Source organism: Aulonocara stuartgranti (assembly GCF_965226115.1).
Source record: "Aulonocara stuartgranti genome assembly, chromosome: 7".
Classification (NCBI taxonomy): Eukaryota; Metazoa; Chordata; class Actinopteri; order Cichliformes; family Cichlidae; genus Aulonocara; species Aulonocara stuartgranti.
Window position 1 is genome coordinate 23,522,127 of NC_138945.1, and position 27,874 is coordinate 23,550,000.

General features: G+C 39.7%; 1 protein-coding gene across 4 annotated transcripts in view; it reads left to right on the top strand.

Annotated features, from left to right (window-relative positions):
* Positions 1-27,874, top strand: part of LOC309711023 (mediator of RNA polymerase II transcription subunit 13-like) — an 89,088-nt gene that overhangs the window by 10,920 nt on the left and 50,294 nt on the right. For all 4 annotated transcript variants that reach the window (XM_082540992.1, XM_082540990.1, XM_082540993.1 and 1 more), the window contains one exon: positions 8,617-8,854. In XM_082540992.1, the coding sequence (XP_082397118.1) occupies positions 8,617-8,854 (238 nt within the window). The remainder of the gene's footprint in view (positions 1-8,616; positions 8,855-27,874) is intronic.

Here is a 27,874-nt window from a genome sequence, read left to right on the forward strand (position 1 = left end):
GTCATATAATATGTCTTGTATCATATCTGATAAAAGACTAAAATTTCCACTGTGCTGAAATGTGCCAACAAACAGTTTATTTTATATTATTTTTAATGAACAACAAATTTCTAATTAGTTGTTAATGATTAGCAGATAGCTTTGCTCATATTAAAATAAAGATGTCATTACTCACTAGCGAGCCTAGCTCATTCCCAGGGTGTCAAACCGCCGTTTTGTCAAAGCCACTGGCATCCCAAAGATCCACACAAGGCGGCCTTTGGTGTTGCAGCTGTGACACAACTGTCCCAGCAATAGTGAGACTGGTCTGAGATCCAGCGTCACGTATTAGACTCCCTTGGTGGCATATCACTGTGTTCTGTATATGTGCCATATAACCCCCACACACTCCTAAAAAAACTGCCATAAATGTCAGTTTGAGCTTAATAATATCTAATATTGTAAATACTTTATTGCATATTAACAGGAAATAACTATTAACAAAAATGTAATTAACAGTAAATTAAAAAAACTAATTAATGATCAATTTAGCATTTATTAACGGTGGTTGTTATGAAGTGTTGGGAGGTGTAGCTGTGCTCAGGAGGGTCATGCAGCATGCGGCTCTGTGATTTTGAGATTTTTACAGTACTGTAATGTTATATTTTCACTGTAACCCTGGAGACAGAAATCTCCAAACTTGAATATCTTGCTGAATTCCTACAGATGTTGTATGTTGCCTAGCAACTGTTTTTACTTCTCTCTCTTCCTCTTGTGATTCTCCGTTTTTCTGTCTTTTGTGTCTTTTGCTCATTTCTCCCTCCCCGTGGCTTGTCACAGTTAATTAAGTTACACCAGAGACACTAGTAAAGCAGGGGCTGGTTTATTTATTTGCACGTTAATAATTCAGTCGGAGCTGGACCGCTGCTTTAGTCTGTCCCTTAATGCTTTGAAAGCAGCCTAATGCTGCAGCTTGTGTTGTTTCATTTTGCAAATGGCAGGGGATCTTGTCTTTCAGATGTGGCTTCGCTACTGTACGCAGTGTCCAGCTGTCTTTGTTGGTCTTCCGCCGCTGCTCCTCCTACCTCCTACTTCTCTTTGTGTCAGGTGAGAAGTCAGGGTTTGATGGAGGCTTTCCGCGGCGTGATTGGCAGGTCTATCCGTCACTCAGCCCTGGGGACTCTCACTGCTCTAATTAGGTCGCTTGGCTTGCTCACCTCCCAGGGCTGGATGCTGCAGCAGAGCACAGATCAAATGACGGTCCCTTGTTTTGCAGGGGCTTGTAAAGGTGGTGGCAGAAGGCAGAGGAAAGGCATCTGTTTAGTGTCCCAGAGGCCTTTTTTCTACACCTGTTTGGCGCTTTGGTGTCGCTCTCGCTTCCTCGCAAGTGCAGTAATGTGCATCGCTCTTCATTTGTGTTGTAAAATGCCAGAAGGGAGCGCGACTCCTTGTGGGTTAATTTGATTTCAGCGGGTTAATTGATGAAGGGGGAGTCGTTGCCTGTTCTGATTTTTGCCACTGGCTCCTCTAACTGGTGCCTTCTCGGTGTTGACTTAGCAATCGCAGCCTCAGAGCTCACGTTGTCTTTGTTCATATTTAATTTCCGCACTTGATTTTCCGTTGGACTGCTTCAGCATTTCAGCGCTGAAGCGATAAACAAACAAACACACACGCAAAAAAAAAAACTGTCATTAAAGTTGTAAGATTTCACTTCCTTTTTTAAAATTGTGACATCTACTGTAGAACCAAGTGTGGCTCAATGCTGCAGCAATCACTGAGCAGTTACTTTGCTGAAAATACTAAAAGAATGGCAGCTACTATGTCTGCTCGCAGCATAGCCAAACAGATCAGTAATTGACCTTTCTCATCAGGCCGCACAAAAAAAATTGGAATCTGATTTCATTCTGCAAGCAGAACAGCAGAGAAGTGGCAACCTATTTCTTTATCCGACGATGTAAGGGAAGAGAACCAGGCAGCATGTGGAGAAAGAGAGCCGTGAAAGTGGAGAGAACTGAAGCAGGGAAAACTACTGTGTAGCTGTCAATAATGCCCCAGATTAAAGCTTTCTTGATTTGAAGATTGATTTTGAGGCTAACCAAGGAAAAAAAATTACATTTTGTTTCATTTAGCTCCTTCACAAACGTATCCAGTGCGTTCCCAGTTGCATGCTTTTAACGTGAATGCTTTCAGTTCTAAGAGAATAAGAGGATGTGATCTTGTTCACATTGGCCTAAATGTGACAGCCACATGCCATAAAAATGACTATGAGGGGAATTAATACGTGTAAATATTAAAGGGGATTTCCATAGATGGAGTTTCTTAATTTTATTCTGCATGCACAGCTAATTTCTGTCATGTCAAGAAAACAAAATCAAAGTCCAATTATTGCAAGTACCATTCATGAAAATCTTTATACTTCCAAGTACAATATGTAAGAAACGATGTTTAATAATCTCACATTTTACATGTAACAACATTATGTGTGTTTTCTTAAGCGCTTATCTAATTTAGTGTTGTGGGAATGCGACAGTCTGTCCCAGCTGATACAGAGCTAGCGGTTTACACACACCTAGGAGAGGATTCTAGTTCATCACTGGTCCTAAAACAACCAAACACTGTCTTAACCCACACCTACCAAATAACGGGACACGCACGGCTTTACCCAGAATACCCAGATTACCCAAAATCCACTGCTTCTTATTCGTATACAGCGTATGTTTCTTCCTACTTTTTTCTACTGTGTGATGTCAGTGAGGGCAGATATGCTTGCGATCATCTCAGGCGCAGAAGTCCTGCCCACCTGCTCATCAAACCTTCTGCTTGCGAGAGGCAGCCAATCAAAAGACACTTGACTTAAAGCGGCGAGGACTCATTTTCAGAGAGCAAATAAAGTCCTCTGACATTGAATCAAAGGGAGATGGATGCTGTTGTGTTTGTCTGATAAAGACAACAAGTCTTATCTAAAGACTCACGGGCATCACAAGCGATCTGAACACACCCCAAATATTGGCAGCTTGGCAAGCGGCTAATCAGATTTGACATTGATGAGAAAGCTATGCCACTCTAAGACAGACTAAGTGTTCGGCATGTGCCAGAGTAGGTAAAACTGCTGAGCCAAGCTATCTCTCAATCGCCTAAAGTGGCTCCTTTGTCAGCCGGCTCTTGCGCTGAGATTCCTAAAGAAGTGGCGTCTCTCTCAGACGACATTGTCTGTGTGCTTTCTGTCAGCTTTGGTAGAGTATTAGGCGCTTATCCTCTCAGATGATCACATCGGCTGCGTTCCTGTTAGAAGCTCAGGCATTTGCCAAATATATTTAGTCGACCAAGACTAAATATATTTCCTCTTAACTTTCGGTGTAAACGCGTGTTTTCAAAGATCTCTTCTGTCTTCTGCGGCTTTATGTGCTATGGCTTTTCACGGCAGTCGTTTGTCCTGAAAGTGAAAGGAAGTGCTCCGCAGAGTCATGTCTGAATGCTTTGTCAGTACACGGCTCTTTCTTTTTCTAGGGTTGGGCCAAAGGAGTGTGTGTGTGTGTGTGTTTTCCTGCATCAAAGTACTACTCGGGGAGTTCAAGAGGTCCATTCAGAAGGTCTGCAAGTTTTCAAGAGAAAAATGAGGGGAGTGAAAATATTTTCAGACTGCGGAGACGTTCCTGAAAAGTCTATGTCAAGTGTGTTTTCCTCTCAGCTTTGCCATCTGAGTAATGAATGTTTCCTGTTCATTGTAAAGCTCCCGGGCTTTAAACAGCATATGCACACGAGTTCCAGTTTGTTTGAGCTGCAGTATGACAAACATCTCTAGAAATGGGATCCACTTCTCTCTCTCTATTTTCCTCTTTAAGTTATGTTGTGTTCAAGCACAGTGCGCTAAAGATTAACGCACCGACTTCCATATTTTTGTGATTACAAGCGCGGGACTGGTGTACTGAGGCTGACCTCTGGTTTGGAGACAGATTCTGTTATTCTGAGCTCCCCCCCCCCCCCCCCCCTTTTTTTTCCTCCAGGAAATACCTTTTAAACTCTCAGCTTTAAAGTTTGGATTTCTGTCCGACACCACCTTTCAAAGATAAAAGATTGAATCTATCCTATTGTGCGAATGGTGGGAAGATTTTAAAGCAGCTATAGCTAAAGCTAAAGCTGTGTTTTCTAGACAAATAAAAAAACCAACAAAAAACACATAAAAAGATAAATACATTAAAAAAAAAGGCAAAGAGAAAAAGTATGAGACACACCTGCCGGGATGTATTACATAGTGGAGGTGAGAAAGTGCTGAGAGATGAGCGGGAGAGTGAAGACGAGGAAGATAATAGAGGTGAGAGTAAGGTCAAGGCTTTGGTCCGTCTTAGCAATTGAAGGAAAAGCTTTTGTTTTTGGTCCTGCATTCAATCAGAAATTGAACCAGCCAACCTGGAGAACAAGGGGCTCGGAGGAGTGCAGGGTTTTATTGACAGTGAAACAAAATCTTCCCATCTTTTTTCTTGACCCCTTTGCCTTTTCCCCCTCCCCGTGGTAGTGTTTAAAATAGACAGAGACTGCAGCCTGGAATAATCTTTGATTTGCTCTTTTCTACTCGGAAGGGTGATGAGGAATTTGCTGCTTTCAAATACATATTTGCTGTGCTCTTTTTGCCGGCTTGCAGACTGACAGTCGAACCAAGTGCGCCGACGGCACAAAAGGACATTTTTGTCCTAGTTAATTTCTCTCAGATTGATGAGAGTCGAATCCCAATTGGGTAATCCGTTCTTTTATAACATGTTTTTACAGTTTTGCCTCATTTAGCACCAAAATTGCTCTACTCATACAGCACATTGTTGTTGTTGAAATCCATTCTCTGATTTGGTGTGCACTTCAGGAACTTAACCCCCCCATTCCTTTAAAGAGCGGCGATGACAGAATTATACTTAAATGAGTCAAATAACCGTTTTTTTTTTGTCCTTTGTGACTGGATTTTCTTCAGCAACACTGATTTGTCAGTGGAGTAGCAAATAATAGCTCCACTCTTTGTCTCCAGACTCAGTTGTGATATCAGTTGAATTCACATGCTTGACAGATTTTCTCTTATGTGTTACAAGTGGTAATTTATTCATACAAATATGAGAATTAGCTGTTTGTTAGCACTGCTACTGATTTCGGAGGTCTGATAGAGAAGGTGAAGAGTGCTGAGAGATCATTATCATCCTGCAAGAGTGTAGCTATCACTGCCTCCGTGTACAACTCATATATTAAAGAAAAACACGGACACAGTATTGACGAACGCGCACGTAGCCGATAAATGAACGAAAACACACACGCGCGCACAGACAGATAGATGAGCAGATCTTAGCTGTCACATCTGAAAAATAACTGGACATCAGTCGGAAAATATGTCCGCCTCCCGATGCACGCCAGTGATTTCTTTTTCTAATTTTTTTTTTTATTTCGAGCACTTCTGGTCTGCACATCATCACAGCTGCAGTGTGTGTGCATGCCAGTGTTTGTGTGCAGGCATGTGTTTGGATGTGCCCGCCAGCGTATGAGCGCAGCTCTGTTCCCCCTTCCTTCAACTGTGCCACAGCTAATCCTCCACAGGAGTTCAGCAGCACTTGCCACATGGCCAAGAAGCACACAGCACCTTTTGACAGCGCACTCTGGCCCAACAAGACAAAAAACAAACCAAAAAAGCTCATTATTTGATAAAACCTAAGCCTTCTCCACACAGATTGGGTTTTGTCTGATTGTTGGGGGTTTCTCTGTGTTATTGTTGGCTCTTTACCTTAAAATCTAAAGCGCCTTGAGTTGATTAGAATTATACTGGCAGAAATTAAGGTGACTTCTTCCAACTTTTGCTATAAATTGCTGTGCAGACTTCTAAGCGGAGCATGTCTGAAGGGGGCCGTTTGAAGAATCCGTTCACGGGAGCGTGCGTTTCGCTGGTATGCCGCCATTGTAAATATATATTCTGACACTTTGCTTCCATCATCTCAGAGCTCCTGATTCAGTAGAAGCAGCAGACAGCTGTGCCAAACAGTGGAGGAACTTTTGACATTGACTGGGAGTGACGAGGCAGTGCAAGCAGATGTCTTCCTCTTTGCTTTGGGACAAACAGCATCTTTGACCTTGTCACGGCTAATTTTAGGGCTCGGCTTATCACAGCGCCAATGTTTATATCTTCTATTACACGCGCTGTCGTTATAGAAGGGACGCGCTCGTAATTATGGGTTCGTTTTGCTGCGAGGATGTTCCTGCGTGCCAAATGCATACTTTATTGTACGCTCACAATTTCGGACGTGTGCCAGTAGGTAATGTGGATATGTTCGTTAGGAATACTTGAGCATATACAGACCCTTCCTCAGAGTCCTTGCTTTCTCTTTTTAGCTTCTTATTTGGGTGCAGAGAGTAGTCGCCAGTTTGCAAACACACTTAACATTTCTATAAGCCTCCTTGTCCCCTCTTTTTACAATCATCACAACCGTAGAGCCTGCTTTTCTTCACCCACTCAAAGACACCGCGGGCTTTAATTTCCTTTGAGCTGCTCTTTTCTACCTGTGTCTGCGTTAAAGTGGGTCAGTATTTTTCTTCCCTTCGTTGGCCTTGGATGGCTTGGTGCCTGGGCCAGTGTGCCAAACATGATCCTCACAGCTGGGTGAACACAGGGGAGGAGAGGAGGGCAGCGCAGCACACTCGGAGATTTTCCCTCTGCCTGCCAAATCTCTGTCCTGTTCAACAATGCCTTTGTGCACTCTGCTCATTCATGCTCGAATGCAAACACGAAAACCCAAACAAAGATCAGAATATAGTTTCCGGAGCACACGTGATCATCACAGGATCACTGACATTTGTGTGTTTTGGTTTCTTTACCCACACTATGTGTGTGCTCCTAAAAAAAAAAAAAAATCAGCATTATGACAGGATTATGTCTCCTGTCAGGCTTTGATGGAGGAGACGTTTCCAAAGTTGCAAGTCTGCAGCAGGCGACAGAAACACCCTTTATCTCATTAGGCTAAATGGAGAAGATGTCAGTTGCTGGGCCAGATTCCAGCCAGTGAACCTGACACTTGTTTCCTCTTTTCATGTCTCTCTCGCTTTTGGCTTGGCCTGCATTTCAGTGCCGCCACTCCTGCAGTAGTTCATTCATGCATTTCACTCAAGGCCATCCTTTACGTCTCCCTGTCACTCTCCAGCTCGTCTCTCTGCAGTAGTTACACACTCTTTATGCTATCTTTACAGCAGCACCAGCAGCGGCGAGAGCGGCGAGTGAAAGCATCGATTAAATAAGGTTACAACAACACAACAGGGACACGTTAAATAATTTTAACTGTTTACGCAACGATCATAGCCGTGTAAACAGGAAGCCGGCGAAAATAGAAAATGAATGGACGGGACATGTGCAGATATTGATTAAATCAGCAATGTCTGATGTGATAACACCATTTATATGGTCACTGTTAAAAATCACACCTAATGGGTTCATCCATAATGCTCGTTTTAATTCATCTTCTATATAATAATGGTTTATTTAGAAGCTGATGTTTTTAGAAATCCTCACTACAACAGTATTGCACATTAACTATTAGTTAATAAATGATTAAAAAAAAGATATTTATTAAACTCAGGATCATTTTAATCATCGTTCTGCAAGACGTTCAACTGTAGTTCATTTATGCAGCCGACAAAACACAAAACAAAACAAAAGGTAAATGAAAAAGAATGAATAAATAATTTAGTCATGAAAAGTAAAGCTATTATCTGTGCTGAAGTGTGGAGGATGAAATCAGTAATCTCACAGCCCGGGGAAAGAAACTACTTTCTGTGGCACGGAAGTGGATACATCTGTATCGCTTGCCAGATGGCAGCAGGGTGAACAGGCTGCGGCTGGGTTGGGCATTGTCATTTAGCATATCGCTGATGTTCGCTAGATCGGTACCTATGATATTATGAGCATTTTTAATCACATGCAGCAGAGCCTTCCCATCCTGGGCTGTGCACAACCTATCAAAGTTTGTGATGTTTCCAAATGACTTTTTCTTGTGCGTGATTTAGGAAGAACATTCATTTCCAAGGGTGTAAATGTGTCATGTCGGTGTCCTAACGATTCCCAGGAATCTAGAAGCGTTCACATGCTCCAGCTCAGCTCTGCTGCTGTGTGCGTGTATGTCTTTGCCTCCTTTTTTTTTTTTTCAATCATGAAACAATCAGTTTCTTGGTTTTGTTGTTGTCAAGCAGTAGATTGCTCTCTGTGCAACACACTGCAAGATTGTTAATTTTCCTCCTGATATAAACTCATATCGGTGTCAAAAATAGAAAAGAAGAAAACCAACCGTCGCTTTTTAACTGAAGCCAAGACAGCATCCTGTAATGTCTGGCCTGAAATGCAAAAATATTCAATGCAGAAGTATAAAAAAAAGCGTGAAACGGCAAATCCGCTCGCTTTGGTGAGGCTCGCACCAGAGAACAAGAGAAAAAAAAAGTGAAATGATTAAAGAATTGTTAAAAAGATTACTTGCTAAATTAACTTATAAATGAACTAATTATTTTACATTGCATTTAACTGTGTTTGCACTGAAGCCACGGGGAAATTACTCTATTATTTACTGTAAGTATTAACAATGCATTACAAATACAAGATTTAAGGTTCTTTTAATTGCTCTTCTCTTCCAGGCGGAGTTGACGGGCATTAAATGGCGTTGCTACAGGTTCTCCAGCGGCGGGGAGTACGGGCCCGTGATCTCCGCCCCGGCCCAGGACGACCCGGTTCTGCGCAGCTTCATGCGCTGCGTGCAGTCCAACCTGCTGTGCGTGTGGCGACGCAAAATCAAGCCCGATGCCAAGGAGCTGTGGATCTTCTGGTGGGGCGAAGAGCCCAACCTTACTGGTGTCATTCATCAAGAGCTGGAAGGTGAGAAAGAGGATGAAAGCGATGAAGGATGAGGGTCGCTCCTGTGTTCTATCCATCTTAATTATTTTTCCATCCCATCGGTCTTCGCCTCAGCTTCCATTGTGCTCTGGAAGTTGAGGTTGTAAGCTTTACGGGCTTGTAGTTGCTTTATATAGAGGGGAGTTATCATGTGAAATACAGTCTTCTTGTGCTTTTAGTGGATTTTATGAAAAACTGTCAGAGAATCGTGAAATATGTGTTGTGTGTTAGATACATACACACAATAACGCAGGGTTTCATAGTGTGGCATAATGCCTGTATGTTATACATGAGCCGCAGGGGCTCTCATATAGCAGACCTGAGTATTATGCAGATTCAGGCTGTTTAGTCGGCTGCACATTTGTTTAAGATGTTTTGGGGCATATTGATCCGGTTTGTGTGGAGCAGTCCTATTTTTGAGCCCCTTATAGCTCATATCTGTGTTTGCTTTTGCATCTCAAGTGTTTATATGCTGCTTCAGGACTATCACTATGATGAAGCGCAGCAAACGAGTAGATTTTTCTTGCCAGCGTGACTATGTGTGGCGGCGTGTGCTGGTGAAAATTACACCGAGATATCTCACTTGAGAGAGTGCTACTGTCAGCACTGTTGTCCCTATTTATAGCAACATTTGCATTATCTCACTGTGCACGTGTGTGGAAGTCTAACGTATCAACCGAGCCTGTGGAAGACGGGGAAACAGGAGAGGGATTGTGTTGGGTTTGGTTCAGCAGGACACGAGTCGGGAGCTGGGAAAGACAATATTGGATGTAGAGGTGGAAGCGATAGCGAAAATTTCCGTTTTTCGGTTATCTATTAAAGCTGACTTGACGTGAAAAGGCCTTTCAGGCACTGCAGTAGGTATTTGACAGATGTTTTTGCCACTGCCGGGGAGAGCCTTTTACTCTGCACAAACATGTGTAAGAGAGAAAGATACGCTGTATATTCTGAGTTACGTTTGCATCACTGACACAGAGAAAACTCACCTTTTTTTCATTGCTACCCCTCCCCTATCCAAACTGCCAGCATCCAAACTCCACGTTTATATCTACTCACATCATCCAACTCCGATATAATCTGGCCTTTGTGAAAATGGTATTTTTTTTCATCGATTTAAGAAGATCTATGAAAGCTGATAACGATCACGCAAACACATTGAGTCAGTGTAGTGAGAACAGTGGCAGCATTTAGGCTTTCGGAGCAAAAAAGTTACCTGAAGCCATAAAACAAGGATGTAGAGCATGAAATTTTAGCATTACCTCACCAATTTACAAGCTGCTAACGGCAGCCTAAAACACTGATAATAACTCTCTTTGACTAGCACACTAAGGTCCAATAAAGCTGATAACAATCTAAGCCTTTTTAATTACATTTTATGGTTATTGATTTCTTCCTGTTGCAGTGGTGTCACTGTTCTAAGAATTTTATTACTATTTGTCTATTTTTCAATGCAGAGATATATCCTGCATATTAACACGTGCTAGACATTTTTCTTTATATGTTACTTTAAAAGAAAGTCAAGGTAATATTTCATGCACTGGTATATTCTGAGATTTCGGGAGGCCTTCTTTTAGAGTAGTAGAAAGAAAATGACCAAAATGTACATTTCTTATATTTTATATACGGTGTAAACACGTTTATATGTACTAAAATACAACATATTTACATTTTTACAAAACCTTATTTTGCAAAAGTAAGTAACAAAATGAAAAAATAATTGTAATGAAACATTTTTACTTCTTAAGTCTGAAATATATTTTTTCTGCATTACATGTGTTTAAAGGCACGAATTGATCTAATGATCGTATCTTTGTTATGTAAAAAGAAAAAAAGATAATCATTTACACATTTACACATCCATTGTTTTGTTTAAAAAATTGTGTTAATGTAATAATCAACAACAAAAGTCACACGTTGATATTTCTGCTTATTTTTTCTAACTGTAGACTTGTTTCTAAATATTCAGGTTGAATTAGATTCAACATAACTACCCAAACAAGAACCCAGAGATGTTTAGAGATGGCTGCCAAGTGGCAAGGCTTGCTTTGGTGACAATGTTGGCCGGCTGTTTATGTTCACAAATGGCCTGTTAATAGCTTTAATTGTGCATCAGCCTGTTGTACTCTATACACTCTTCTCATAGTGATTAACTGAATCCTGAAACTATAAATATTTCATTCTTTTATATTGATAAGGTGCTGAAACACAACGACAGCGTCACACAACTGAAACTGAAAAATGATGCATTCATTGAGCTATTGATATATCTATTTCTTATTATAGTCACTTTTATGTCTTGCTGTATATGCCGTTTGATTTAGCAGTGCCTTGTGTTACAGGGGTTGATCTCGCAATGTTGTTTGTTTAACTGAAGTCCAAGTGAGCGGGTTTCAGGTAGTCTCAGTCTATGAAGTAAGAATCTGCTGGATTATGTCTTTGACTTTCAGTACTTCCACTTCTTTATCTTATAGAGGCCAATTTCGGAGCGATGTTAGTGCTGTGGGATCTCTTTCTACGCACAACAAATGTAGCCTACACATACTCACACACACATCAAGCATACACTTATGATGATAACACTTCTTATTTGTAAAATCTCACAGGTCTCCTATGTATAATTCCTATTAAGCATTGAAAATAGCACTTGGGGTGTAAGAAGTGGTTGATAATTGTTAATTAAAGTGAAGCTGGATTTCTTCCGAATTAGAATCAGTTGTAACACACACACAGGGGATATCAGTGTTTTAAGGAGTCTTAAAAAAGCTGCGCACCTGCATATCTGTTCATAGTGGAAAAGCTTGATCTTAGCTTGCTCCCTTTTCTGCGCCTCTTTCTCTGCCTTGCTTACTCACTGCTCTGACTTCTGTCCTCACTTTTGTCACATGCGAAAGTCATGTGATTTCTCACATCACATTGCTCGCCTTGCTTTCCTTCTTAGTTGACCGAGCCAGTCTAAAAAAAAAGTTTCATTTTTACCCCATTAAAAGCCTTACACCTTCATATATTCAACACACTGTTGAACGAACCTTAAGCTGGTATGCCTACCTTTGTACTTGAGCAGTTAGTTTGCATTACTGCTAATGCAAACTAGATGCAAATAACAATATGGGCTGGTGGAAATGTCACTAGTGCTGCAGCTGTTTAGTCGTAAACCAAAGTATTAAACAAAAGTTCACTACAGTTGAAAAGAACAGTTATAAAAATAGGGGATAAAAGTTATTACGTTGAATCTCCAGGGTACCATGTATGTCATACTTATTTTGGTGTTAATGGAAAAGTGAGGGGATAATTAGAGCCACTGGGATTAATCCATTATAGTCTACAAAGATTGTGGCCATTCCGTACTTACTCCCATCTGGAACAAGGGGACGAATGGATAAGAAAAGAAAATCTAAACTCTTTTTTAAAATGTTTTTTTAATGGATTTACTACCAAATGGACATGATTTCCAGATTCATATAACAAAATTTAAAATCCAAGAATTCATTAAAAAAAAGAAAAAAGAAGACTGATTCATACACATTTGATGGAACAGCTAGAGCTATTTAGAGTATTTATGTTTTGAGTCATACAGCAGATATTAAAGCAGTGTGCTCTGACATGTTTTTATATTAGCTGGCTGCTCCACTCAAAGTGTGACTTTACTGACACGATGTACAGCTTATCACTATATCCAACAATAACAAAGCCAAGCAGAATAACTTCTCATAGCGACACTATTATTGACAATATTTTTACTAATGTCATGGATTTCCAAATTAATAGTGGCCTGCTTGTCTGTGATATAACTGACCACTTACCAGTTTTTACTTTGTGTGACTGTGATTTAAAAAAAATAGATACCAAGATCATGATAGCAAAGCGAACAATAAATGAAGAAGCAATTCATGCCTTCAATTTCGATTTAGCACAACAAGATTGGAATTCGGTGTATGAAGAGTCAGATGTGGACAAGGCTTATGATAATTTCCTAGATATTTTTACTATGTGGTACAATAAACATTGTCCTGTAAACGAACACATGACAAAGAAAAAAAAGATAAAAAGTCCTTGGCTCACAAAAGGAATTATTAATGCTTGCAAAAAGAAAAACAATCTGTATAAACAGTTCATCAAAGTAAAAACAAAAGAAGTGGAACAAAGATATAAAGCATATAGAAATAAATTGACTGATATTATAAGAACGAGCAAACAACTTTATTATAGAAGAAGATTATATGAAAATAAAAACAATATAAAAGGAACTTGGGATGTGTTAAACAACTTAATTAAACAAGGATCTTCTGGAACATCATATCCTGAATATTTTACTGATGCAAATGGTGAAAATCACAACATGAGTAATATTGTCGATGGGTTCAATAAATTCTTCATAAATGTTGGCCCTGAACTAGCAGCAGACATCCCGTGTCATAAAAATGAAAATATCAGTAATATAAAATCAAATCCCTTTTCACTGTTCCTCTCAGCTACAAATGAGCAAGAAGTAATAAATATCACATTAAAATGTAAAAGTAAGTCTTCAATGGATTATCATGACATAAATATGTCTGTAGTTAAACAGGTTATTCTGAATATTGCTAGTCCCTTAACATATATCTGTAATTTATCATTTCAGCCTGGTTGTTTTCCAAAAAAAATGAAAATTGCGAAAGTAATACCACTATATAAAAGTAATGACAAACACAGTTTTACCAATTATAGGCCTATTTCTCTACTGCCTCAATTCTCAAAAATTCTAGAAAAACTTTTTAATTCAAGATTAGAAAAATTCCTTGAAAAACATCAAATAATAAATGTTGGTCAGTATGGTTTCAGAACGCAAAGAACCACTTCAATGGCGATAATTGAGGCAGTAGAAGAAATTACTGATACACTGGATAAAAATAAATATGCAGTTGGTATTTTTGTTGATCTCAAAAAGGCCTTCGACACAATCAATCACTCAATATTATTGGATAAATTGGAAAGATATGGTATTCGAGGGAAAGCTGGTAACTGGTTAAAAAGTTACCTAACGGGTCGGGAACAATATGTTAGCATAGGGAATTACCACTCAGAGAAACTTGGTATTACATGTGGTGTTCCCCAAGGGTCAGTGTTGGGACCAAAACTTTTCAATGTATACATAAATGATATTTTTGATGTTTCTCAAGTACTTAAACTCATACTGTTCGCAGATGACACCAACATATTTTTCAGTAGCGATGATTATACTGATCTTGTAATGACCGTAAACAGGGAGCTAAAATTAATAAAAAAATGGATGGACATAAATAAATTATCATTAAATATAAATAAAACTAAAGCAATGTTTTTTGGTAATTTTAAATATAATGTAGAATTACCAATTATCATTGAAGGTGTACCAATTGATAATGTGAGTGAAAACAAATTTTTGGGAGTCGTAATTGATAACAAAATTTCATGGAAACCCCACGTCAGACACATAAAAACCAAAATTTCCAGAAGCCTCGCAGTTTTGAACAAAGTGAAACCATACCTTGATAAAGATGCACTTCGTACTCTGTACTGTACTCTGGTTCTTCCATATCTTACATATTGTGTGGAAGTGTGGGGAAACACATATAAAAATACAACTAATCCATTAGTCACAGTACAGAAACGAGCACTGCGTATTATTCACAAGGCTGGTTATCTAGATCATACTCACAAATTCTTTCTTCAGGCAAAGTTACTTAAATTCCAGGATCTGGTTAATTACAATACATCCATAATTTTGTATAAAGCTTTTACTAAACTTTTACCGGCAAATTTACAAACTAGATTTGAAATTCGAGAAAAGGTTTATAATGTGAGAGGCTTTGGAGAATTCAAATTACCCAGAACTCGAACAACCCATAAAGGTTTTTGTGTGTCTGTATGTGGTGTGAAAATCTGGAACAGTCTGAGTTTACAATTGAAACAATGCAAAAATATTCATAGATTTAAATTTCTCTACAAACAGTTGGTCTGGTCACAGTATACTCAATGATGGGTTTTAGTGTGCTCTGTAATGTCTGTTCTCTTACCATTGCTGGTATGGATTCCAAAAAAAAAAAAAATAAAGTGTGCGTATGTATGTACATATATGTACATGTGTGTGTAGATATATATGTATGTATATGTATGTGTGTTTGTTACTTGTAGTTATTACTGCCTGTTACCTGTGGTAATGCAATTTATAATTTATATATTCTGTATTCAGTTATGAAGGCTCTAATTGTTGTTTGCGAGCTGCCGTTTAGATGCTTGTATGTGCCCGGGGCTGTTGATGGGTCTGTATGCAATGATGGGCGTAACTGCGGGAAGTTTTTTTTTTTTGTTGATGAGTGAGTATAGGGGTGGGATTTAATAAGTTTTCTTCGTCCCACTCCTTTTTCAGGCAATTTTTGTTTTTTGTTTTGTGCATTTTATGTTCAATATAGGTATTTGTTGTGCCTGAAAATGAACAAATAAATGAAATGAAATGAAATGAAAAGAGGTTGTCATCCTTCAAATTTTCAGAAGCTATATCAGACTTGTAATAGTTAAGAAGACAATGATGCTTAACATCCCTTACGCATCAGCTTAAAAAGAGACTGACTGTAGAGTTTTATAGCTGAACTAAACTGTAGGCGTGTAAAAACAGGCAAGGAGCTAGGACTCTTAGATCATTTAAACAAATGCATCATCTTGGGAAAGTCATCTTGTTAAAGCATGTTGCGTGTAATGTACCCATGCTGGTAGGTGTTAGAAGAATTTAGAAGAAAGTAGATTGTCTTTCTTGAGGTGAAACGTTCCTGAAAGTCACTGTCAAGTAATTAAACATAATTTAGGGAAACAGAATTGTACAGTGATTGGATTTTACCCTTATTGTTATCTTTTGCTTTAAAAAAAAAAAGTAACATATCATTTGCATCCTTACTCACTCGTTGTCAAAACTAAAAGTTACTGTTCGATTAGAAACTTGTTTACAGCAGCATCCCCATATGGAAAAGAAATAGTAAAAACTTATATGATTTACTCATGAAAGAGGCCACTTTCTAATTACTTTCATATATTGTTTTAGTAAGCATCCAAAACATACAAGTTTCATTTATATAATTTTTCAAGGGATCTTATATCTGTTTTCACTCTTGTATGCTTTTCATACAAGTTTCACACAAGACAGATACAAACTTTATAAGATTTATATATATCTTTTCCATATGGGTCAATATCAATGTTACCGTCTTTGTCTCATCACTAGCAGTTGAACTTTGACCTTTAAAACACTAAGCAACACTTGGAAAGGTCAATGAAGCTTCAGTTTCAGCAACATTGAAGTACTGAAGAGGTATTATAAATATTAACCTGGCCTGTGCATACGTCAGTGTTAGCCATTTAACTATTAGCAGTTACCTGAAAGCTGCATCAGGTGGTAACAAGCTCGTTTACTCCCAGTGGTGGTGTTGGTATTGGGAAGGTTGCATCAGGCACAAGCGCTTTGCCAGATCAAACATGTTTAGTTATCCATACACTACGTGTGTAGACCATGAGTGGCCACAAAACAACGTAGTACAAGTAACGCGTAGTGGCTACTTGAACACAAATTTTGGTGTCGTGCATGCTGCTTTCAATGTGAAAGAGCCCTAAGCTGTCTGGTGTGCTATCAATGAGGTAGCGGCTAAAGGCTAATGACTATAAATAAAATGATAACTTTAAGGTAGGAGCCCAGCCCGTCTGTAACATTATAATAAGTGTTATTAATTTAACTGGATAACAAATTTATTTGTGTCTAAAAGTGATTGTATTTCTTGTAAAGTCCCAGATTGAGGCTAAGAAAAGCCTAATGTCAGCTAGCCAAAAACAGTGGCAGCCTGTCTTACTTGTGGAGCCAAGTCACCAGAAGTACAGCACTACCTCAAAAAGCCTAAAAATCTTTTCTTTTCTTTTTTCTTTTTTTCTTTTTTTAGGACTACCTAAGACAACCTTAACCCTTTAAAGCCTGAACCATGAATTAATTGGCTAATTAAATTAATTGAAAATAGTGTTTCTTGACCCATCTGATAAAATAAAAAAAAATATATAAATAATAAAAATAATATCAATAATGTTGGTTCTAATTTGTATCATATTTACTACGTCTAGCTTTTTTTGTAATTTACTGCTTAAAAATGTGTTGTGCAATTAATTTTGTTAGTTTTGGGGGTAAAAATCACAGTGATGAGGTAGAAGTCTCAAAAACCGATGTATATATACATTAGGCTTAAAGGGTTGAAAAATAGATGGAATTATATTTGGTCATTTGTTGTCTAAGCAAACACTGTAATGTTTATGTTCGACGTAAGTAGAATTGATTTAAGTGCTTTTCACACTTAAATTTTCTAACCCACTGCTGGACAACTCTACAAACTCATTGTGATACAGGACAGACATCTCCTCTGGCTGTCCTGATAGGCACTGGCTGGCACCAAGTAGCTGTTTTTAATATTTTTAATGTTCTGGTGATCTAAGGTAACAGGACAGGTTTAGCCGACTCCCCTGAGCTCATTTGTTTAAATATTCACAAAGTAACCCAATTCCAAAATATATCGATATGGGCTTCCGACTATTCAAAGTGATGGATATTTTCACCTGCTGTTTAGTCTTAATTAATTGCGGCTTTGAGTTACTCCCAGCAGCATGTGCAGCTTACTGTTAGATCCAGCCTTGCATCTTTTTCTACTTCCTCACTATACTGCAGCACTCTGTGGTATTGCCTTTGGTTAAATGACAGGCATTAAAGCATCATGTTCAACTCATGGTGACTTGCTGTCCTAAAATCAGACGGCATTGGCCCATAATGTATACAGCATAATAAAACCCAGTGTGGGCTGAGTACAGTTTGTGAGGAAACAGGATTAGTGTGCTGAATGGGCTGAGTCATCAGCGTGTTGCCAGCACAGCCAAAGAGAAAGTGACACACATACACACAAACACACAGGCTGTCGTGTACACACGCACACACACATATGCACATACTTAAACATGCATAATGGTCAAAGTGGTGGCTGAATACACAATCTGGACCTTATGATCATCCAGCAGAAGCAACACCTACCAAAGAGATTTACATACTCATACAGAGCCACAAAGAAGCCTGTGTGCATGTGTGTGTGTGTGTGTGTGTGTGTGTGTGTGTGTGTGTGTGTGTGTGTGTGTGTGTGTGTGTGTGGCACTGTCTCTTTACAGCAGCTACAAACAAACACACACTTCTCTTTTTTGTCTGTTTGCGGGACACGGCGGTGATGAAATAATTTATTACAAACGCTGAAAGTGCGGTCGCATCTTTGAAAGAATTGTTGCATAAATTACTCGTTAACAATTGCTCGTAATTGTAAATAGCACCAGAGAAGCTTCCTGGTTAAACAGAATTAACCAGGAAGCTTTCATGAAGCAGCATCAACTACCTGGTGTGGATGTTTCTTTGGTGTAACTTACATTTCAGGGAACCAGAAGACACATGCTGTGAGGCAACAGCACTTGGTGTTTTGAATATACCTTGAGATGATTAGGGACAGAACTGGTTTGAATGAAACCACAACACATTAGTCAAAGTGTCATAATGCAAGAACGAGGTAATGCATTTTACTGTCTGGTTCTGTTGGTCTTTTTTCCCCACCTTTGATATGCCAGACGAGGGAAGAAAAATCTTCGACATTAACGATGGCTCTATTCCCTTGAAATGTCCCTGTAAGTCATGACAGAGAGCCAACATGTCACTACACAGCCACAGTGAGAAAAGATCAGTTCAAATGGTTAAAATATCTGGCAGTCAGTAGGTGGGTTTTAAGTCACACGTTCACACATGTAATCACAAGTGTCAAACAGATGATTCGAGCCACTCTTGTGTGTGTGAGTGAGAGTGTGAGGGTGATGGCTCATAGACCTGTAAAGAGCTGCTCTGCATAGAAGCGCTGGTTAAAATGTTTCAGTTCTGAAGGATGCACGGCTAAAAATGTGTCAAAATTGTGTCCACTGTAATTACTACGGTAATTACTCAGCCAAACCAAGACAGTACATCAAATAATATCTTAAACTTAATACCCCATGTGGTCTTTAAACTAAAGAGGTGATTTATCGCTCTTGAAGCAAAACACAAAGAACCGGTTTGGTTTGCTCATATTTGCTGTAAATCTGTTACATGAAAGTGATAATTTCATGGTGGTTATACTCTTATAACCTAGTTTTGGAGTGAAAGCTTTCAGATTTACTGTTTTGTTTTGTTTTGTTTTGATTTGAAGGAGTCAAAGCAAGAGCACAAGAGGCCGGGGTGAAAAGCTTTTTAGGAATAAGTTTTTCTCATGATTAAATAGTCAGTATAAATCTGTATGAAAGATTCAGACTAGTGGGATTGCTTTTCAGAGCTCTATCTTCCACAAGGAGTCACACGTCTTGGAAATATTAACAGTGAATTCCTGGGTTTCATTTTCTTATAACTCCCCAGACTTTTTAATCACTTGCTTTATTATTATTATTTATTGATGATCTGTACGTTCAACTAGGCTAAGCTTTTACTCCAGATGCCCCTTCCAATGCAACCTTCTCCATTTATCCAGGTTTGGGATTGGCACTAGGAGTATACTGGCTTGTGGCCCCACCATGGGGCCCAGGGTTAACAATGATTGCCTCCAGTTGGCTGACAGGATGCCGGTGGAAACTATGCTTCTGTTGGCCAAATACAAAGGAAGAGAAGAGAGGGAAGGCGTGTTAGGAGGGAATGAGAGAGAAGGACATAGATGTAGTGAAGGAGGACACGAAGAGAGGAGGATTCTAGGGATAGGATGAAATGGAGACAGATGATCTACTGTAGCACAGCTGAAAGAAGACTATATTGTATTCTGGTCCAATGGTACATGTTTTTTACATGGAGGCGTTCCCCAGGGTTCACTAGTGGGCCTCCTGCCATTCCTGTTAGACTTCTTTGAACAAGGAGGGCCTAGTCTCATTCCCAGTGCATCACATGCTGACGCTTGGTCACTTCCCTTTGGTGTCACTTTATAACACATAGGCTACCCTTCAACGTCACTGTTCAGTGTCCATTGTGATTGGTTCATTTTTAAAGTGTAAACCTAACAAGTGAAAAGTTTAAACATTCACGTGAGATATGACGAATGGCACTTCCTGTCTTCTTATGCTCCCATAAGAAGACAGGAACTATGGTAAATGCATTTAGTCATTTTTCCTCCATCAAAGAGAACTGTTCATTCTTACCACTAAATATTGCCTTTTGAGATGCAGTCAGCTATGATGAAGCAATATTTGCTGACGGGATATTTAATCATAAACTATGTATAAACGATACGGAAGTGCATCCTATCTGAAGGTTGCCAGACTGTTGGATTCTATAAGTTTCTATGTGAAAACGACCCTTTGGGTTACCTGGTCTTTGGTTTCTGTCATTAGTTTTAAGAATTATGTAATGTATATAATGCCACATTTAGAATTACTCAGACAATAAAGCAGGGTTGGTATGACTGCTTTGTGGTCGAAAAGACTTGATTGAAAAAAAAAGTGGTGAAGACCGAGTGTGTACAACCATCTTTTCAGTACAGTCAATAATGATGACACTTTTTTTCTCAGCCTCACCACATTCATGCCTTCCTTCCTGCCTAACCCAAATCACAGCAATCATCTCGGCCTGCCACAGCTCCCAAATCGCACTGTATCCACTCCTGCATCCTGCTAACCTTTTCCTTCTTTTCATCCATACAGCTGCTGTCAGAATTGTCCTTTGTGTCTATTTATGGCCGTGGCTATACATACTGACTTTAAAAACAAAACTTGTACTTTCAGGTCGTGACCTAGACACCTCGCTTTCTGCTCTGGTGCAATTGTCTAATTATTTATCCCTTTCCCTGCAGTGGCCTTGCAGTCTCCTTCCTTTCCTGTGGTGGAATGACTTTCCCACAGTAGTTGGATGAGGATGAGTCATTACCTCTCCTCCACTGCGACTTAAAAAAAACTTGCATCTGAGTCACATCTTTGTATCTGCGTAATGGCCCAGTTTTTATTAAACCTCCTAAATTACGTTGTTTCACTGCCGATTATGTTTTAGAGCATAAAAAAAAGAAGGTCTGTTCAGTCTCAAAGAAAGTGCAGATGTGATGGTTAGGATCTCTTTTCTTTCATAGAGAGATATTTTCATGGTTTTTCCATTCTCCTGGCACAAACACATAAAAATATCAAACATGGCTTTCATATATATATATATGTATATATATATATATATATATGTATATTATAAAAAGACTTGGTAACAAGTGTTACATGTGCTGTAAAGCCACTGAACCTTGGAACCCTAACAGTGGGCTTATGAATTTCAAATTATTCTGCCGCTGCGGTCACAAATTATTCCGTATAAAAGCAGCAGCTTGATCACTAAAATGAAAATGTCAGTTTGCTTTATCAGCCCACAAATGTGTTCGGTTAACAACCGGACAAAGAAACCTATAATGGGATTGATTATGGATTTGCTGAAGAGGGTGTGTGGGTGGAGCGTTATCTAGTTAGGACACTCTGCAGCGGAAAACGAAAGGCTGATGACTTTGATAACACCATAGGCGGTGCTCCGGTGTGCCACCAAAACAGCATGTGGTCAAGGTGATTGCAGGAGGAAGAGTTAGAGGGATATTCACTTAAGCGTGTGTAGCAGGTGTTTGCAATTTAATCTATGCTGTATGATCGGAATAATTTCATCTGAGGCTGCTGAAATATTTATGACGTGCATCCCAATCAGGCAAATTTATGATATTTGCATTTCCCTGGCGTCAAGGCTCCTGCTGGAAATTCACACTTGAAAATCTATATGTTGTTGTTTAAGCTTTAACTAAGAGGACGACTTCCAGCACCCTGAATTTTCCTTTTCTTTCTTGAAACTGTAGTAAAGCTGAGGGGAATACAAAGTAGGAGTCGAGGGTGGAGGGGTGGGAGGGATCCAGCAGAAAAAGACTCTGACTGGAATCAATCCTAGCTTGGGGTGAATGTTGTTCCAGAGACGGGCGTCTTAACACTGTCTTAACACTTAACACCGCACTGTCTCAAGGAAATTATGTACATGTTTATTCAGAAACGATCTTAAGAGACCACAAACGAAAGAGCAAAGAAAAACAAGGCGGCAGAGAGATAATTATACACCATATACTCCATATACCTTATCTTACATCCAAATGTCATCAGCATCATTCAGCATATTTTTGCAGTACCAGTGAATGTGTGAGCCACAGCAGGAGTGAATTTTAAAAACACCCTCAATTGTGCATATCCATTATCAGTTCAGTGTTTGGCTGCTGCTACAAAGATGTGCGACCCAACAAGTGGATTAGAGTAGAAATGCTTATGAGAAAATAATCAGACTTAATGAAATTAAAAGAGAGAAGAAGAGTGTGAGTGTGTGTGAATCGGACATTACTGCAGGCAGTTGGTTTAAACAAGGTGAAACGGGGAAATCTGTGCCAAATGTGTACGGGGAGTCTGATAGTCTCGTGTGTTTGAATGCTGCAGCTGGGTGCTGCTGTGCCCTTCAGAAAGAGAGTGCCATATTTTGTGGCGCTGGAGGGGTTGTGGAGTGTGTATACGCATCATGACAGGTTATGTGTGTGTGTATTGCTTGACTGTGACTGTTATCATTCCTTTACTCTGTCCGTAATTGGACAAGTGTGTATGTGCGTGTGTGGGCTGGCAGAGGTCGCAAGGTAATTGTCCTGTGAAAAAACGGTTGCCAAAATGTGTGTGTGTGTGTCGTAGAAGAGAGCAGGGAGGAGGGCTAACCTCTGCCTCTATCTGTCCACGTCTGGCTGTGAACTCATAATCTGGCCTGTGGAGACAAACCCTCCTCACCACTTGCCACCTGCTTTAGAAATACAGGTTAGATTTAGGTTATTACTGTTATGGAGCTGCCGGCAGGAATGCACAGTTATTAGAGTGCCATACATACACAATTTCCAGGTTATTTCGCAGCTCTGCCTGACAGTCCTGGATTTGCATTTTACACATGGAGCAAGCTCATAATTTTATTGGAGGAATTCAACGGGGAGACACTGCAGGTGAACGGGGCACAATATAATAAAATAAGAAAAAAAAAAAATTTATGATTAGTTTTCTGCGATATTATGTTTTAATGTGCAAATGATGCGTATTATTTATCCAAATATGCACTGCTGTGCTCACTTTTCCTGAACGCTGGATAAAAAACCAGATAGATTCTTGTTCTTGGTTTGTTAACATATCGGAGTCAGTGGTTTTTAATATCTTTTCATCACCGTCATGAATCTAAAAATACTGAATAAATTCAGAAAAATCGATTTTACGCCATATGTTCTATAAATATTGATAGTAATAAAACTGGATATAACAGTCTTTAAAGCTATGTACTGTGAAACCTCTCTAGGTTTTGATTGGAACAGAATAACATGCAAGCAACAAGAATCATCATAAAACCTCCCCACATACTTCATCAAGTTTTCTGAAATGCCGTCTTTAAACATGCAGATATGCTCCAATTTACACAAACATCCAACAGACGTCTCAGAATAGAGTAGCCCAAAACCTCAAAATTGACTATAGCATGAACTAGAGCATGCTTTTTCCACCAGTATCCCACCTGAAATAACAATGAGGTGACTGGTAATGGAACAAATGTCATCCTTAACTGAGATACATGCTTTGTTTGTTCCAACTGTCACTGCTCACGTCTTTTAAAAGTGATGGACTTTGACAGTTCCTGGTTCTGCCTCATTTCTAACATTTGTACTTGTTATTTCTCTGCATTAGAGAAGAATAAAGAGACAGCAAGTGTGAACTTCAAAGTTACAATTTTTCTTTAATGTGCAAACTCGATTACTGTCTGCTGGAACTACATAAGATAACTTAATTAGTTCAGAGCAGGTATTTGCACAGTTTCAGTCTCTTCGGCTAAACATAAAAGCCGTCTCATTAAAGAAATACTGACAATTTAGGAAAAATTCTTTCTGAATTGTTGTTCATCAGCTGAAGAATGTGTGATGAATAGCTTTTATTAACTGCTTTTCAGAGTCGCAAGGTGAGGGGAGCTGGAGTCTATCCCAGCTGACTTTAGGTACACCCTGCACAGAGACACAACAACACACGCTCATATCCACACCTAAGGCAAATTTAGAATCGCCAATTAACCGAACAAGCATGTCTTTGAACTGTGGGAGGAAGCCCACGCTGATAAAATGAGAACTTGCAAACTTATTGCGCTGCACCACTCTGGGTGTGTGTGTGTTTTAAACATTTGAAAGATTTTGCATGGATTAAATAGGAAGTACTGCTGTGTTTAAAGTGTCCTGTCAAGTAGTTTCATTATGTGTTGTTTTTTGAGGTTGTTCAGAGTAGATGCGGCACCATTCCAACACAGAGACAGATATTTGCATCATATACCTAATAGCACTATTGTGTCCTGCAGAATGTAGCCGGTCGGCTAAGGACCCTCTTCGAATCAGTGACAGATTAAGCGTTTTGCTGAAGTGCAACTCGGCAGCAGTTGTTAGCCGACTGGAATCTGTTTCACCTCTCTGATTATTGCAGCCAGGATTCAAGGTGGTGATCCTAAAGTGCTGCCTCTACACTTTTTAGCTTGAGCTGTGACCACCTGATCATTTTAATGACGGCAGCGAGCAGCTGAATACATAACCTTATGCTCCAATGGCACTCAGATCTATTACTGTATATAAAATCTAAAGATTGAGCAGATATAATCTTTTCTTTCTCCTCTGCTCTCCCGTCTCTTCTCTTTGCATATTGTTTTAGCCGAGCCATTGTTCCCCATATCATCATAATGATAACGTATAGTGGAAAATAAAGAAGTGAGGAGGAGTGAAGAGCTCGCGACAATGCTCTCCCTGCTCAGCAATGTGCCGAAGTGATCCCTGCATACACAGCAACATTTTTTAAGAGCTGTGTGCAAACACGATGAACCAGTCCTCCCTGGATGAATGTTGAATGCTGTCGCAGAAAACAGGTGCCAGTGCGCATAGCAGAGAGTGTGCTTCCGACCTGATAATGTGGGCTTCAAAGTGCAGCTTTCTTTCCACATAGGTTTTGTTAAACCCCCTTGAAATGGTGTATATATTTATATACTTTTTCTGCTGAAAGCATAACTTGCAGCGCTCGTTCGATCTTGTGCACTCTTCTGGAGATTTGGCAGTAATTCAAGTGACATATAGTGAATGAGGTCAGAGTTTTCTTAATTGCTATGATAATTAAATAAGCCACATCCTTTGTGTGGTTGTGAGAAGACATCCACACACTTAAGCAGACAGACCAGTTTTTAAACTGTGGCTTATTGTGAGACAGCACAGCTACCTGACGCGAGGAACACAGAGTGATTAGCTGTTAGATGTCGATTGATCCTGTCGTCATGCTTGCCGTAATGAAGTTCTCGCTATTGTTCGTTTGTTGTTTTGGGAGGAGCTCAAGGGTGGCTTCTGCTGTTGTCTGATGCAGCAGGCCTTCTAATAAACTGGGAAGAAAGACTTCTAAAATCAGCTGGAAGCAAGAAGACTGACTCACGCCAGTTAAAATTCAAAAGTGGGATTAAGTTCGCTACTTGCGAATCCTGTAAACTTGACCTTTCACAGCATTAAAGAACTGACATAATCGACATTACCCGAAACTCCTTTTAATCCTTAATCGGGAGTGCACCTCCGGAGAAATGTAACTACATGTTGCGTCGATGCCGCCCGCGATGACTTGAATGGCGTGAAAGGTTACAGCGTAGGGCTAAAAGCTGCTTCCAATTACGTCGTAAGTTAGGATGTAGATTCCCAGCAGAAGTCTAAATCAAGCTTTAGTGTGAACTTGCAGGGTTAAGTGAGCCAGGAAAGCTCAACTTTGCGATTTTGGGGAAGACTTTGTGTGCGTGTGCTTGTGTGCTTCTGGCCACTAAAGAAATGCAAACTGTATGTTTTGTGCTGTCTTTGTGATGTTGATGAACCAATGCAGGAGACGAAATGTTGACACTTTAACCTGTGTGGAGAAAATAAACATGTTACTTTTTTGGTAAATCTTTGAGGTTTTCTGCCAGATAAGTTCGGGCAGATGAAGACCGAAAGAGGATATCACGTGCCAAAAGTGTTTTTTCTCTCTCCCTTTTCTTACGTTATTGCCGTTTAGGGTATTCTCCAAAACAGCCGTGCCTTCAGGGAGATGAAAGAATGTAAGAGAGACATGTGCACAGTCACAATCTTGTGTCTGCCTTTCTTTAAAACAAACTTCTGCCAAGTTCAGAGTGACACACAAATATTACTAGGTTAGACTCACTGTAGTAAGATTGCTGTTGAGACTGTTTGTGGTAAAGTGACTACGATGTGCATTCAGGCATGAAAGCGACATGTTCAGATGCCATCAGATTAATGGAAAAGAGTTCACGTCTGAAAAGTAGCTTTAGAAAATCCTTGATATTTACAACTTGCAGCCAGAAGTTGGCAAATCGAAGGTGGAGGTTGTTAAAGACTAACGAGACAAAGGCCACAGGGTTCAGCTGGGGTAAAATAAAACAGACAGGAAGTGAATGAAAGAAAGTCGATAAAAGTCACTTCTGTGATTGTGGAAAGAGATCTTTATGGGGCGGTTTCAAAGAGAGATATTCATGGCGAGAACAGTAACCTGCTACATTTTTCATACATTGCAAAGCGTGCTTTTATCATAACCAGCCTTTTCCATAGATTCAATAATATGACTGTACTGAAATGTGTCCTTTTAGAGGCAAAAGCTCAACTTCACTTTATTGGCTCACAGCAGAGGAAATCTGCTGTCACTTCATCTAAAACTGTTTGATTTTGAGAAAAATAAAGCAATAAAATAATTTTAAAAAAGAAATTAAATCTATCTTTAATCTTAAATGACTCCCTAGTAGCCTCTTTTCTGTGTCAACAAGTTTTACTTGGCATTAGCTCTATGCACTGACGCTCTCCTTTTCTAGCCATCTCTCCTCCTCCTGCTAACCCTCCTCTTGGAGCTTTGTTGTGCTCCCCCCTCCTTTCTCCTCCCTTGTATTCGGGGTTGCTCTCTGTGATGTTAAGGTGGCGAATATCTGCGAGCACGCTTAGTTCCTTGGCAAATAAAAGGTGTGGGTGTACGGTTGCCAATCAGGGCCTACTCTTTCTCTTTATTCCTTCACGGTTTGTCTTAGGAGCAGCCCTCAGAAGCGAGACTCGAACAGAGGGGGTGAATAATTAGCCTCCCAAATTTTGCTCGAATCGTGAACTAGGTCGCTGGCTGACACATGTCTCAATAGGAAACAACCTCGCTGAAAGAGGGAGACCTATGGAGGTTATAAGAGGCCCCTGAAGGAATGCTGTTTCACCTAGTGAGAGGGACTTACTAGAGTCAGAGAGGCAATAAGACTCATGCATTTTGACTTTTTTTTTCCCCCTGTCTGGCTTTGGCTGGTGAAAAAGTGAGTCACATGTGGAAAGCAGCAATTCCATCATAGGAGAAAAAAAACATGAGCAAGAAAAAGAGAGGAGGAGGGGTGGGAAGAGTGGGAAGATGAAGAGGGAGGGAAAGGACAAGGCAGAGATACATATAGTGAGAGAGGGGAGGAACGGCGGGAGTGAGTGTGTGTGTGAGAGAGAGTGAGAGAGACGGGAATTCATGCTTCAGAAAGAAGAAAAGAGGTGGTTTGTTTGGAGGGAGAGCAGAACATCTGCGATTTCTCTTTAGGCCTTTAGATATGCAGTTGGTGTGGTGTCCTGCACATGTTTCTCCATTTTTTTTCTTTTTTGGTTTCTTATTTGCTGTGCTGCCAGCAACAACAACATACACTCATTTTTAAAATTGGTCACTTCACACCTCCTGTTCACATCTCTCTTATCTCGAATATGTGAGAAAGGATCAGTCTGTTCTACAGCTATGACTGTTTCTAACAGGATGGACAAATTTACTTGCAAATTCCAAACGCAAAGAAGAAAAACATGCTTTCGTGGGGGGAGAAACTTTATCCTCTGGCTTTTACTTGACAGATGGAGGCACACA